The sequence below is a fragment of the Camelus dromedarius genome, chromosome 34 (genome assembly GCF_036321535.1).
Source record: "Camelus dromedarius isolate mCamDro1 chromosome 34, mCamDro1.pat, whole genome shotgun sequence".
NCBI classification, from domain to species: domain Eukaryota; kingdom Metazoa; phylum Chordata; class Mammalia; order Artiodactyla; family Camelidae; genus Camelus; species Camelus dromedarius.
The window spans coordinates 14,495,401-14,510,378 of NC_087469.1; the positions used below are offsets into that span (position 1 = coordinate 14,495,401).

The window sequence follows — 14,978 nt, forward strand, 5'->3', positions numbered from 1 at the left end:
TTGTCAGATGCTTTTTTCTGCATCTGTTGAGATGATCATGTGATTTTTAGCCTTCCTTCCATTAATGTAGTGTATCACATTGATTGATTTATGAAAGTTAAACTATCCTTGTGACCATGGATAAATCCAACTTGGTCATGGTGTATGATCTTTTTTATATATTGTTGTTTGGTTTGCTAATATTTTGTTGAGGATTTTTTATATATATCTTTATCAAAGATATTGACCTGTCATTTTGCTTTTTGTTGTGTCTTTGCCTGCTTTTGCTATTAGGGTAATGAAGCATCATAAAATGAATTTGGCAGTGTTTCCCCCTCTTCAATTTTTCTGGAATAGTTTCAGATGGCTAAGTATAAGTTCTTCTTTATATGTATGGTAGACTTCTCCTGTGAAGGCTTCTGGCCCTGGACTTTTATTTCCTGGGAGTTTTATTTAAATTACAAATTCAGTTTCACTTCTAGTGAGCCACATGTTGAGGTTGTCTGTTTCTTCTTGATTCAGTCATGGCAGGCTGTATGTTTCTAGAAATTTGCCCATTTCTTCTAGGTTTTCCAGTTTATTGGCATATGATTGTTCAGAGTGTTCTCTTACGAGTTTTTCTGTGCTTTTTTGTATCTCTGTCGAATTGGTTGTTGTTTCCATTGCTATCCCAGTTGGTCTACCTTTTATATGAGTAAATTTGTGAAGGTTCATTAACTATCCTGTTCCTTCCAGCTTCCAACTGAAAGACCATGGTGCTACCCAGGTAGTTCTAAGCAAAGCTCTAAAATCAACCCAAGAACCCCACAGCAAACACCTTCAGCCTCCTGACTCACAGCCTCTTTCCAGTTGCAGCACTTAACATCCTTCCTGGGGGCTGTTACTTCTGCCTGTGGGCCAGTGGGCAGGTTTCCCTGCCCCAGTGAGTCTAGAGTAGAATAAATGTGACTGAAAGAGTACAAATAAATTTTGTTTTTCCAGTTTTCCTTTGTCACCATGAGCAGCACCTTACGAGCATAAATCAGGCAATCCACACACACACGTGTTGAATACTCACAGGGCACATTTTGAAACATTCAGCAGTTGTGGTAGAGCCCAGTCCATTAAAACGTGAGGTCAAAGAAGAAGCCCCAGATCATATACTGTCTCTAGATAGAACCTGCTGAGGTTGTAAAGCCGGGTTCCTGGATTCCAATACAATCACTACTTGTATAAAGTTCGCAAACAAGTTTTTTGAGATGCGATTTTCTGACAACTTTTCAATAATAAACACATTTCTGTTGGAAAGCTATGATTTTACACACATTGGTACAAAAGAACTCTATTTTTCCAAATACTTCTAACCCTCCAGATTTAAAGTTCTGTACAATTGATTTGTCTTCTTTGATCAATTTTGCCAGCTTAGGTCCACCACCAACCAAGGGGTCTTTGGCCTGGAAGAGAATTCTGGACCTGAATCCAAACTAGTGTACTTGCTCAGGATCCGGCCTCCCTCCTTGTTCCCTCCACTTCCACTTGCTTTTTGTTTGCTTGTTCTGTAAAATGTAAAGAACGGAACTGCACTCCAGTTGGACCAGGAAAATTAGAGGGTGACAGGGCATTGTAACATGGAGCAACATGGGAGTCAGAACCGAATGGAAATCCAAGACAGGAAACATAAAGGCAGGCTCGGGAGGACCGGACCTAGAGGGCCAGTCTAGATACGATGAAACTCTAGAGGCTTGGCCACAGTAGTTTATGAATCTTCACTTCAAGCTTAGCTATAAATGTGTGGCAGTCAGTTTCCATCTGTCTGTATCACTCAGTGTGTATCTGCTCCTCTTCCAGCTACCGGTTACCTTCTTCATGTTGTGCCTCTTCATTAATTTGAAGCCTCGTCTTAGTTTCTAGTTGTGACTTGTTTAGACCATTGTAGTCACTAGCCACAATACAAGAATTCCTCTACAACTCATTTCGTGTTTGGAACCTACTGTCAGCATCTCTGTTCTACATATAAACTAACCAGTGACGAATGGAAGAATTTACCATGTTTCTGTTTCTATAGATGTTAAAGAATAATGTCCATTCTGACATGATACAATTTGGGGGGAATCCAGCATACATATAATGAAAATATTTTAAAATTATTTTGTATATTAAAATTTTTTTCTATTTGGGTAAATAAAATGTGGTGGAAACTAATAACCAATCATAAGCCAGGCTATCAGAGGGAATACTACAAAACCTGGAATAATAATACATGTCTATATAAATATATAGCTAAAAAATAAAATAATACTAACGTCTGTAGATTCTAACACAGAGAAACGTTTATACGTTTAGGTTAAATTTTTTTTTAACCTAAAGCGAGTGAATAATCATTTGTGACGAATTTTCATCATTTCATACCTTACTATTTTTTTGAGGAAAACTAATTTGAAGGCCTGAAACTTACCTCTTTAGCATTTTCTGTTGCAAGACTGTGCCAGTAGATGAAAAAGCACCCAGTTGTCTATCAATGAGTGCATTGAATGCAAGGTAATATTTAAATTTTTTTGAGGACGGGGCGGTAGAAGATTCCTCACACGCCAGGAGACAGGGTAATTGGCCAACACTCAGCCAAGTGCCCATCCTGATGTACTTGGCTTTGGCCATGAGAATACGATAAGAGGATTAGAAACATGGTGACCTAGTGCTGCATGGTCAGGAGTAGCTTGGTTGGTACAGTTCTTGAAAAATACTGGCAGCCCCTCATGTCTCGTGTTCTGACTGTTCCTCTCACAGAAGTTAGTGTTTTCTGATTTTACATTGACTTTCTCAAGCCCCTGCTTAATACAAGCTCTTCCTGGCCCCCTCCACATATCTCGACTACTCTCTTCCTGAATATTTAAAAAATCTCCTTTGATTTCTTGTCCTTAATTTGTATCCAGTCTGCTTTCTCCTGATCTTCTCTCAGAAGCTCCATCAGTAAAATACTTTACTCCCTTTGCCAGAAACTTGAGAACTCTGAATTTAGCCAGGTTTAGCATCAGAACTTAAGGGCAAGTAAATTTTGCCAGGAGGTGTCACCTGGCAAAGACGGGGTATCCAAGCAGAAGGCAGAGCTGGGGTTTGTGGCCTGTGGCTTTGCACGTTCCTGTGAATGGAAGCAGTATCACAAGAAAGAGCTTCCATAGGTGGATCTCCTGGAATAGAGTAGTAGGCTCTGGGTTTTGAGAAAATGGAAGATAATATTGCCTTTGGGTAAGGAAAGGGCAAAAATTACTGGGAGATCATTTTCAATATTAATCATTTTATTTATAGCTAATCTTCTCGGTATCATATATACTTTCTTTTCCATCTAGTCCAAATATCTTTGTCTTTTCTTCTAAACTGTTTCCATCATTACACCTGTTTTCATGAGTACAGCAATGTGTTTCTCTCAGTAAGTCATGAAATACTTGGAACATTCCCTCTTCACAAGCCCTGCAAGACAGTACTGAGTAACGGTACAGGTATTTCCCTAAAGAGAAGAGAAAAGCAAATGTGATTACCTTAATTAATCTCACCATCTTCCTAGGAATACTTCTCTCCAGATCCTCCGCAGTTTTCTATACACAGGAATGAGCCCAAAGGCTGTGTCTGCATCTCATCTGTGTGTCTCTAGACAGCACCAGGCAAAAGACATTTGCCACCCACGAAACCTCCACCCCAGGCCTGTGGGTGGAGAACCCCACTTCCCCCCTCCCCTGGTCCCAGTCTCCCTCCACACCTTGACTCCAGGGATGGTGGGCACTACTGGTAATATTTTATGTCTCTTTCTAAGTCCCACTTACCTAGAAAGCGATCATAATAGTAAAAGTGGTCTGTGGTACAGCTCCTGTTACCTGCCATCACGTTAAACTTCCAACAACTTTTCATGCGACTGCGACATTCCATTCCATTAAAATTATTACATTTATGGCAAAATCGAATATCTGAAGAAAGAGAGGAAAGCTTTAAAGCAGAGCTCCGGGGAGAGGGTTTCTGCTTCAGAAATCTGCTCCCACCTGTGAGCATTTGTACTCAGGTGGTGCAAAATGCACAAGAAGGATGCTGACACCCCTCCCAGTTTCTCTCGGGGTCATTACTCCCTTCAAGTCAAGGACCCCCTCTCACCCAAGGCTGGGGGCTGAAAGAAGACCCTAGAACAGTGGGTGAGGAGCGTGGAGTCAGAGAGGGTAGAGAGAGAATGTATAAAGAACTCAAAAATGGCCCCTCTCATTGTGACATTATTTATCCAAGAACTGCCAATGGACTACACCATACATTTTGCTGTCAGGACTCTGTCTCCTGTGAAGAGAAGAAGAAAATTCTCCTTGAGCCACTCTGCTCCAGACACGAGAGTCAGGTCATGAAGTCCCTCACTTCCTCCCCCCACACTCTCTGCCCACCCATTCACCCACCCAGTCCCACCCTCCCCAAGCCTTACCCTCCTTCATGAAGAGCACTGTGACTATGCTCAGCAGAAGCAGCCGGCGCATTGTGGGGCCCATTCTTGAGAAGATCCCAGGAGGGAGTTCCGGCTGTTTTTATTCCCATCACTTGCCCTCAGGCATCCCACTAAAATCACAGAATCATAAATTTCAGATCAAACCACCTGAATCCTCTTGACAACGTTCCCAAGAGACGGTACATCCTGTCTGTTTCCACCTACTTAGACTCAGGCCACCCAGATACTGCATTTCATTCTGTTACATCTGTCATAAGATACTGATGTTGGTGTTGAATCTCCTTCCTGAGCACCTCTTCACATGGTTGTATTTCTATCTATTGGGTGTGTGCACAATCTGGAGAAAGGTTCCCAAGGCTGGAGCTCTAGAGTGAGCTGTATCCTGAATCATCAGATGATGGTGGGAGAGAGGGAAAATGGGTAAGAAAAATACTGTCATCAATTTAAAAAAAAGTATCTCCTTTCTCTGGATAGCAGAGAAAACATTATTCATGGGCAAAATCCCACTGAAACTAGGAATCCCAGAAGCCTGGCTGGGATTGAAAACTTACATGCCAGTGTCAGGGAAGTGGCTCACATAGAGACCAGCTTTGTAAGTCTTGCATTTGGACTGTGTGAGACACAGGCAGGAATTCATGGATAGAGGTCCCAGGGGTCTGCCTCCAAGCAAAGAAATACTACTCTGCTATAAAAAAAGAATGAAATAATGTCATTTGCAGCAACATGGATCAACTAAGAGATGATCATACTAAGTGAGCGAGAAAGAGAAAGATAAGTGCCACATGATATCACTTACATGTGGAAGCGGAAGAGCGCATGCTTAGCATGCTCGAGGTCCTGGGTTCAATCCTCAGTACCCCCTCTAAAAATAAATAAACCTGATTACCTACCCCCCAAATAAAATAATTAAATAATAAATAATAAACTGAAAAGAATAATAATACAAACACACTTATTTACAAAACAGAAACAGACTCAGACATAGAAAACAAATTTACGGTTATGAGAGAGGGAAAGTGAGGGAGGGGACAAGTTAGGAGTTTGGGATTTACAGATACTCCTATATATAAAACAGATAAACAACAAGCTTCTACTGCAAAGCACAGGGAACTATATTCAATATCTTTTATTAACCTATAATGAAAAAGAATAGATGTGTGTGTGTGTGTGTAACTGAATCACCATGCTGTACACAAGAGACTAACACAACATTGTAAATCAACTGTACTTCAATTTAAAAAAAAATGGAACAGAAGAAGTAAAATTGTCAATATTTACAGATGATACAATTTTATGTATAGAAAACCGTGAAGACCCCACCAAAAAAACTATTGAAAAGTGTTTTCTTTTCCCCATTGGATAGTCTTGGTACTGTTGTTGAAAATAAATAAATCATAGATGTATCCATTTATTTCTGAACTCTCCCTCTATTCCACTGATCTGAATGTCCATCTTTATTCCAGTGCCACGTTGTCTTGATTACTATAACTTTGTAGTAAAGTTTTGAATTCAGGAAATGTGAGCCTTCCAACTTGACTCTTCTTTTCCAAGATTGTTTTCGTAGCCTTGCATTTCCACATGAATTTTAGGATCGGCTTGTTAATTCTGTAAAACAAACAAACAAACAAGAAAACAGATTGGATTTTGAAAGAGGCTGCATCGGATTTGCAGATCACTTTGGGAGTGTTGCCATCTTAACAATGTTGTTTTCTGATCCATGTACATGGCATGCCTCTTCGTTTATTTAAGGCTTTAATTTCTTTCAATGTTTTGTCATTTTAAGTGTACAAATTTTAAGGTTCTGGTCACCAATTCCAATGTGTGAGTGTGTGTGTGTGAGAGAGGTCCCCCACACCAACAATAATTCTTGGAACGTCAACAGGATGTCTGAGAATTCAAGTCAATTCTGACACTATCTACTCAGAGATAGAGATTGAGATAGTTTCAGATGTCACAAGTAAAGGGCTCAGTCCTACAAGACCACCCTCCACTTCACATGCTAGCTGCAAACCCAGGTTGTTACCTATACTTCTGAGTGACTGGCTATCAATCAGAGATTCCCTGGAACACCCTCCTTGAGTTCGGCTGATTTGCTGGAATGGCTCACAGAACTCAGAGAAACATTTTTAATTACTAGATCACCAGTTTATCATAAAAGGATGTAACTCAGGAAAAGTCGGATGAAATTGATGCATAAGGCAAGGTATGGGGAAAGGGCATGGAGGTTCCATGCTCTCAAATGCACCACTCTCTCAACCACATGTTCACAGAAGCTCTTTGAACCCTGTCCTTTCCAAAGGGTCCAAAAAAAAAAAACAAAACCCTGTTTTTATTGGAGGTTTTATTACATAGGCACGATTGATTAAATTATTGGCCATTGGTGATTGGTTGAAACTTCAGCACCCCTCCCCTCTCCAGAGGTCAAGGGGTAGGACTGAAAGTTCCAACCCTCTAATCACATGGTTAGCTCCTTTGGGAACCAACCTCATTCTTAGGTGCTTTCCCAAAAGTCGCCTTATTGACATAACAAAAACCACCTTTATCACTCTCAACACTTAGGAAATTCCAACGGGTTGGAGGGCTGTAAGTCAGAAACTGTGGAGGAAGACCAAAAATATATTAGAAACATATTTTGGTCATCTGAGTGACCAAATATATATATTTCTTATTGTTACCAAGTCCAAACTCATTCTGCTTGCTGCACAACAGGCCAATAAATCAGGAGATGAGGTGTTGGGGCAAGGAATAACAACTTTATTCGGAAAGCCAGTAGATGGAGAAGATAGCAGATTAATGTCCTGGAGAACCACCTTACCCAAGTCAGAATTCAGGCTCCTTTTATACTAAAAAGGGGAGGGGGTGCTGTTGGTTGTTGAAAATTTCTTGGTGACAGAATCATTTGTTCTTGCAGCTGTCCACCTAGATCAGGTCATGATGTTCCTGTAAACCTCCAACAAGACGAATGTTATTCTCTGTCCTACAACTTTGTATTTCTATATGAATGGAAAAGTGTTACACCCTTAAAGATCAGAGCCTTGAGACTGGGCTGTCCTGTATCTTTCAGGCTATAGGCAACATTCCTTTACAAAAGATGCAGAAGCAGCATGACTTAGCTCAGGAAACAGAGCACAGGGTTTAGCGCTAAAGGAACAGATCTAATACGGAGTCAGATTTGTTCTTCCCTATTACATTATAAATCACAATATTGCACAATTCTATTTCTTTCGTTAAATTTATTCCTAGGTATTTTGTTCTTTTTGAGGTTACTCTAAATTGAATTGTTTTCTAATTTCATTTTCGGATTGTTTATTCCTATCATAGAGAAGCACAATTGATCTTGTATTCTGTGGATTCCTTAGGATGTTCTATATACAAGGTTATTTCATCTGCAAATAGAGATAAATTTACTTCTTCTTTTCTAATCTGGATGCTTATTTCTTTTACCAGACTCATTGTCTAGCTACAACCTCCAGTACAACGTTAAGTCGAAGTGGTAAGAACAGAAATCCTTGTTTTGTTCCTGAGTTTAGGTGGGAAGTACTTAGTCTTTCAGCTTGTGTGTGTCAGCTGTGGGTTTTTCTAGGTGTCCTTTTTTTCAGATTCAGAATCATCTCTTCTATTTTCAGTTTAGTGGGTACTTTTATCATGAAAAGGGGTTGAATTTTTTTCAGTACTTTTCCTGCATCTATTGAGATGTTCGTAAGGTTTTTTTTTTCCTTTACTCTATCAATGTGGTGCACTACATTGTTTGATTTTTTTTAAATGTCAAATTAGCCTTGTATTCCTGGGATAAATTCAACTCAGTCATAGCATACATACACTCCTTTTTATATGTTGTTGATTTCAGTTTGCTTGTAGTTTTTGAGGATTTTTGCATCATTTCTATCATCTATCTACATACCTACCTACCTATCTATATCTATGTATTTTTTCTTGTGATACTTTTGTTTGGTTTTGATATCAGGATAATATTGGCCTCATAGAATGTGTTGAGAAGTGTTAACTTATCTTTTTTTTTTCTGAGAACAAAATGTTTTTAAAAACTTTGCATGTTAAAATTTGGTGAATAAAAATGTTGATTGAGAGAGAGAAAGAAAGGTAGATAGACTAATAGATAATTAATACATTTTAAATAAAAATGGGACCAAACTATGTATACCATTTTAAAACCTTTTTCTTCCACTGAACATGTTTTAGCATGTTTTCAAATCAGTAAATTTGCATTGCCATGATGTCACTTCTAGAGATGCATGGTATTTTGTCGTATGGATGGACCATGTTTGATTTAGGCAATCCTGATTGTTTCTGCTCTTTGACTTTTATTAGCAACTCTGCCATGAAGCTTGTTTCCTCACACGTATTATTTTTTACCTTGTCTTTTTTACCTTTGTCTAATCACAAAATTAAATTTTTGTGGTAGAAATTTGGATCCAAATCTATGCCAGTTTTTAAAGAATTTTCATATTTTTTCATTTGCTTCCTGAAAAGGATTTATATTCTCACTGGCAGTGTATAATCTTTTCATCTTTAGCAATGTAATAATCAAAAGTTAAGTGGTTTCTTGTCTTAATTTGCATTTCTGACATTACAAATGACATTGGACATGATTTCATGTGCACCAGAAATTTGTGTTTCTTCTGTGAATTATCTATTGATGTCTTTGTTTATTTTTTAATTGAAGAGCTCATCTTGTTCTCATTTATATGAAAGAGTTTTTGGTTTATTGAGGCATGAACCATTTATCTGCTAAATTTATTACAAATATTTTCCCCATTGTCACTTTTTTTTTCCATTTTTATTAACTTGACGTCAACTTATTAGTAACCTAATCACAGAAGTGATATCCTGTCATGTTCCAGGTCCTGCCCACACTCAAGGGAAGAGTATTATTTAGGATGTGTGTACCAGAGGATGGGGAGTCTTCGAATTCTGCCAGCCACATCTCAGAAACATATTTTTAAAGAGAAAAACTACTATCCAAGTTACTAGATAAGTAAGTGTTTAATTATTTGGAATTTCAGCCTTTCCTCCTTTTATTCATTTAATGTATTGACTATTTTCACCCAAAGCAACCAGCTCAAAATACGATCAGTCTGTCTTCAGTTTTGCTGATCTGTCTCATCTAGGTATATCTGTTATCTGTTTATGAACCATCAGCAATATCCAAAGAGTCTTCTGTAAGGTCTAGCTTCCCTTCAGAGAAATGAGAAGCCCAATAGGAAACATAGCATGTAATTAGCAGATGCTGACTAAGATACTCATTCCTTAAGTGAGTCAGTGTACATTCTGTGTTCCTGTCTCCATACTCTGACACAGACGATCCATGAACCACATAGTAAGCTTGTCAAGAAATCAAAATAAAGTGACTTCTCTGCATGCATAGAATATTGCCATATGCTGTCATTGAAATTGATTGGAAATTCTTTTTTTCCCCCTATTTCCACAGCCCTTTCTTTGGTAACAATAGAAAAATGGTAACAGATCTTTAGAAAGCTTTATTCTCTTTAGTATTCAACTAAAGATACAACAGCTATAGGAAAATAATGATCTTTATATTATGTGTGGGTGTTTCATGGTTTTGATTTATCATGCAAAAAACATTTACTTTTGTATGTGGTCAAATCTATCCATCTTGTTCTATTTTGTGATTGAGGTCATGATTAGAATAGCTTCCTCTATCACTAGGTTATATGAATATTTCTAACTATCTTTAATATAATAGTGAGCGTAGAATGAGAGGGAGCTTTGGGATTGTATAGAGACTGGATCCAATTCCAACTCTGCTATTAACTAGTTGTAACAAATTGTATTTTCCAAAGTTGGCTGCAACAATACCTCCCGTACCGCAAGCTCTTCTGCAGCTTTGCTACTCTCCAGTCAAAAGTGGAACCTGGCCACTCACTCGTAACCAATAGAATGTAGCAGAAGTGATGAGGCATGACTTCCAAGGCTTGGCCATAAAATGTGATGCAACTTGCACCTTGTTAGAATATACACTTGCCTTTAGAGCCCTAAGCTGCTGTGTAAGAAGTCAGGCCTCCATGCTGTAAAGAGGCCAAGTCACACGGAGCCCGTAAGTAGGTGTTCTGACCAACAGCTCCAGGTGACGCCACAGCTTATACGGGTGTCAACTGCAAAGACATGTAAGTGAAGACACCTTCAAGTGTTTCCTGTCTCCATCTCTTCAGTCACCTCCAGGCTTCAATCACTTCCAAGCTGTTGAGGTCACAGACATCATGGAGCAGACACAAGCCATCCCTACTATCTACTTTCCGAATTCCTGACCCACAATACTAGTGAACACAGACATTTTTTTATGCATCAGTAATAACTGGAAAGTTGTGTGATATTTGTCAAGTTACCCAATTAGCATCTGGGCAAACAATCTGTTCTTCAGGTTTTTCATCTATTAAATTGTTTTACAATACAAGCGATTTCATAGGAAGTTGTGAAGATTAAATGAGTTTACGTATGAAAAGCACTAAACACGTATCTAGCATACAGTAAGAGGTCAAGTAACAATAGTCACAACAATATTAAAAAGTTAGGGTTTTATTACACTTAAATCCTTAATACATGTGAAAATCATTTTGATTTAATGCTTAAGGTTTTATGAATTCCTTACCAGTCAACTCCAAATTCACACTTAGATTAGTAAGCAAATTACTGCCTTTGAAATGATACGTGAAGAAAAAGTTCCTGTATAACTATGTGCATATATAAAAAAGACCTTACGCGTATTGGATTAGTGATATTTGGTGTGCTATCCATGTGGGTAAAGAAATTTTCCCCTAGGTCTTACTCTGTTCATTTGTCCAAGCTGGGAAATGAAACTAGGAAGAATATCCCAAGATGGGGTAAACCAAAAGAAAATACTCTCCAAGATCAGAGCAATTTTATCTAGGCTGTAAGGAAGCCTAATAAGGAAGATTCTCCTCATTCATGGGGAGTTAATTTACACACTACATGCACTATCCCTCAGAGGTCTCGCAGTGTAACTTCATTTTCTGACAGCCTCATCTTGTTTTAGAGTTCCATGCCCTAGGACGGTGGAAAACACTTGGTCTTCTCAGCTTAAAATTTAGAGGGGGGAGTAAAGAAAGAAAGGGAGGTCAGGGAAAAAGTTAACAATAACATGGCCTCGTCTAAAGACTGGCTTTATTCAGATCCCATGGAAAAGCTCTGGCACAAAAACTGTACCACAGACTTGGTCCCAACTTGATGGAAGGAGTCGGCCGTTTGCTGGCTGAGGTCCATGCTGTAGTTGGGAGCTTAGCATCTGGGTAGGCAGCTCCCATTTGGCAGAGGGAAAATCTCCAGAGAAGTAAATAGCTGTGCCCTGTCATAAGTCAACACTGAATGCAGCTGGGTGGCAGATGCACTGACCAGAAAAGAGGATTTGGGCAGGGCACCAAAATCAAATCAAAATCATTCACTACGAAATGCAGATTTAATGCTCTGATGCTGAGAAGGCCAATGTTTGTTCTTGAAACAACAAGGAAAGATTTTATAATTATAAATTTCTTGTTCAACAAAGTCAAGTTTTGTCTAAACATTGATTCACAAGTATTTTTAAAGTCTGTTTTGAAACCCAAGGGAAAACAATGATCTTTATGTCTCTTTTTTCCCTAGATGATGTCTCCAATCCCCATGATTCAACAGGTGAGAGAGCCCATGAACAACTGTAAGTAAAAATGTGTTGTTTCCCTAACCCAAAATATCCATGTTACATTGGCTTTTCCAACCTGCCTGCCTGTTTTTAAAAAGTTATCTAGATGTCTTTCTTCATCCTGGCTCTGTAAAACCCCGAAGGAGAATTCCCCAGGAAGGATCATATTTTCAGACTCAGACAAAGATAGAGCACACTGAACTATTCAAGTAGAGGGGTAATGGGTTTACTGGAGGACTTTCATGTGGCATAATAAGGGAGAAGGATCATGGAAACCCAGGCCCAGGAACAGCTGGTCGGCTTCACAAGGAGGAAAATGCCAGGGTGGTTCTGTACCCAGGGAAGCTCCACCGCCTTGGCCACAGATGTGCTGCTCCACTGCTGGTGCTGCTCCACTGCTGTGCTGCCCCCCTGCTGGTGCCGCTCCATCTCCGTCTCCCTGTTTGTTTCCTTCTGTGTCTGCCTGCAGCTCTTCCCACCACTCTTCCCTTCTGCTGTATCACCCCTTCTGTTTACCCATAATGACACTTTGTAGTCAGAACTCATGTAGCTAGAACTCACGTAGATGCCTCATGGCAGCTCTGTATTTTTATTATCAACTTTTTTTTTCACATTCTAATGAAACGAAACTGACTAGCCATTCTTGCACAAGGTCTCCATTTCCAGTTCAGTCACCTAGAGCAATCAAGTGCTACCTAGCTACCTGGCAGGCAGGGCTATGATAATTCCACCCACACCAAGTTGTTTCTCAAATCTTAGTTTCCACAAATTGAAATGTTTTCTTGATGCCTCATCCCTATACCTGTCCCAGTTTTTTGTTTGTTTGGTTTTTTCCTGGCCTGAGATTCCCTCCGAGAGCTCTACCAGAGAGAATGTGGCTCGTGTTGCCAGCAAATGGGAAACTGGAGTTACTTTTATCTCCAAAACCCATGGGCAGAGGAGAGTGCCAGGAGGTGTCAGGGATGATCCAGAGAGAATCCCAGTCCAGAGGGGTGGATACCGATGAGGACAAAGTGTAGTCACAGATTCTCAGTGCTAGCTTGGGATTGTTTGAACGCAAGTTTTTACATTTCCATATAGGAGATAATGAATCATCAGTTCTAAACCCAACACTATTCATGGCAGCACCATCATAAGGAAACCAAAACCCTGTGAGCAACAGGGATTTGCAAAACTTCAGGCTTTGTCATTAATGAGTTAGCTCCCTCCCGCTGTTTCTTCTTATGATAGCTACTCCTTTCACTACCAGCTGGCTTTCTCACTCTCTGCCATTGATTCGAAAAGGAGAGCACAATACAGGTTTGGGGGAAATGATAAAGGGGATGGTGAGTTGAAGAATAATCCAAAATCCAGGAGAGATGCAGAACTAGACTCCCTCAGGGAGGTTGCAATAGTTTTTATGTTTGCAACAGATAAGCTCTGTTCTCCTATCAAAACTTAAGAAGTTGATGTCCTTACAGTTGGTCATACATGACAGTTTTGAATAAAAATACATACTCCGCCCTGAGGAGGTGAAAGAAGGGGAATACAACTGTAATGACTCTGTTTCCTCCTTCTGAATTCCTAGAACTAACATCTCTTCAGAGCCTCACTGACACTTCTCTAGACCCAAATGAGCTACAAGGTGGCGTCTACTAGTTACTGATCCAGAGAATGGATTGAATTCCCTGACTGATAAGGGACAGCCACCTCTCCTTCACTCGATACTGTCTTAAGTAAAAGTTCATCTTTGCCATCCCCTCAGCAGGACCACTCACCCCATCCTTCCCCATCCCACTCGCCCATGTGTACTCCGAGGACAAAAGAACGTGACTGTCTCTAAGGAAAAAAAGGCGCTTATTTCTCAGTCACTTTATACCCCACACTACCTTTTCTTGTAAGTACATAAATGTTCTCAACCGCACAGGACTGATGGTACTTCAGGAAGCAGGACTTCATGGTGTCGTAGCACGTCCCAAGATGATATTGTTTACATTTATAACACATCTCTGAAGGCCCTGCCAGGCACAGAAAGAGGTGCTTAAAGGCTGTGGTGTGGAGAAGGTTCTCCAGGCCTAGGGCCTCTGACAGGCACTTACTATTGTCTGGTGGTTCCCAACCTTCCTCGGGACACTGACCCCTTGGATAGTCCTGTGGGAGGTAACTTGTACAGACATAAATCCAGTATTGTGTGTGATCTCAAAAGGTCAGAGTTCCTGTAAAATTTATCTATGGTCCCTGAGTAATGAGCGTCTTACCTAGCCTGACAGTTTTATCCTGTAATGGGGAAAAGGAAACCAGGAAGGAGATTTTAGCTTTCTTACTCAAAGAAATGGACTAAATTGGTCTAGGAGAAGATGTAACTCCCAAGGTTCTAGAGTAAGAATGGATTACAGGAGGGAGGGGATAGCTCAGGGTAGAGTGTGTGCTTGGCATGCATGAAGTCCTGGGTTCGATCCTCAGTACCTCCATTAATAAACAAACAAACAAAGAAACAAATTAACCTAATTACCTCCCCCAACAAAAAAAATGGATTACAGCTCTCCCTGAAGATGGAGGGGGTGGTTTTACTCCCAAACATGTCACAAATAATCTTTTTACTAGACTTTAGCCATGGTCATACCGGTCAGATGTTCCTGAAATTCACCTGTGAAAAGAGGGGAAGTCTTGCTTGTCACAATCTCACTTGCATCTGCCAAAACCCCAAGAGCCAGTTTTGGAAATTTCTCCTCCCCCAGCATCTTCCCATCTCTTAACCAACAGCCAGTCCTCCCTCAGTCTCCAGGACTTACCCTTACTCACGCAGACCAGAAAGGCGACGTACAGCAGAAACGGAGCAACCATCCTGGGTCTTTGGTCATATGCAGTTTCCTGTGGAAGGTTGAGCTTCCCCAGTGTTCT

The 14,978-nt window shown here is 40.0% G+C and overlaps 2 protein-coding genes across 1 annotated transcript; one reads left to right on the forward strand and one right to left on the reverse strand.

The window, feature by feature from the left end:
- Positions 1–14,978, forward strand: part of PATE3 (prostate and testis expressed 3) — a 68,685-nt gene that overhangs the window by 47,039 nt on the left and 6,668 nt on the right.
- PATE2 (prostate and testis expressed 2) lies at positions 13,465–14,921 on the reverse strand. Its single transcript, XM_010986562.3, has 3 exons — positions 14,870–14,921; positions 13,967–14,095; positions 13,465–13,601 (listed from the first exon to the last, which is right to left on the reverse strand). Exons 1-3 carry the CDS (start codon positions 14,919–14,921, stop codon positions 13,465–13,467), a joined length of 318 nt encoding a protein of 105 aa, XP_010984864.1.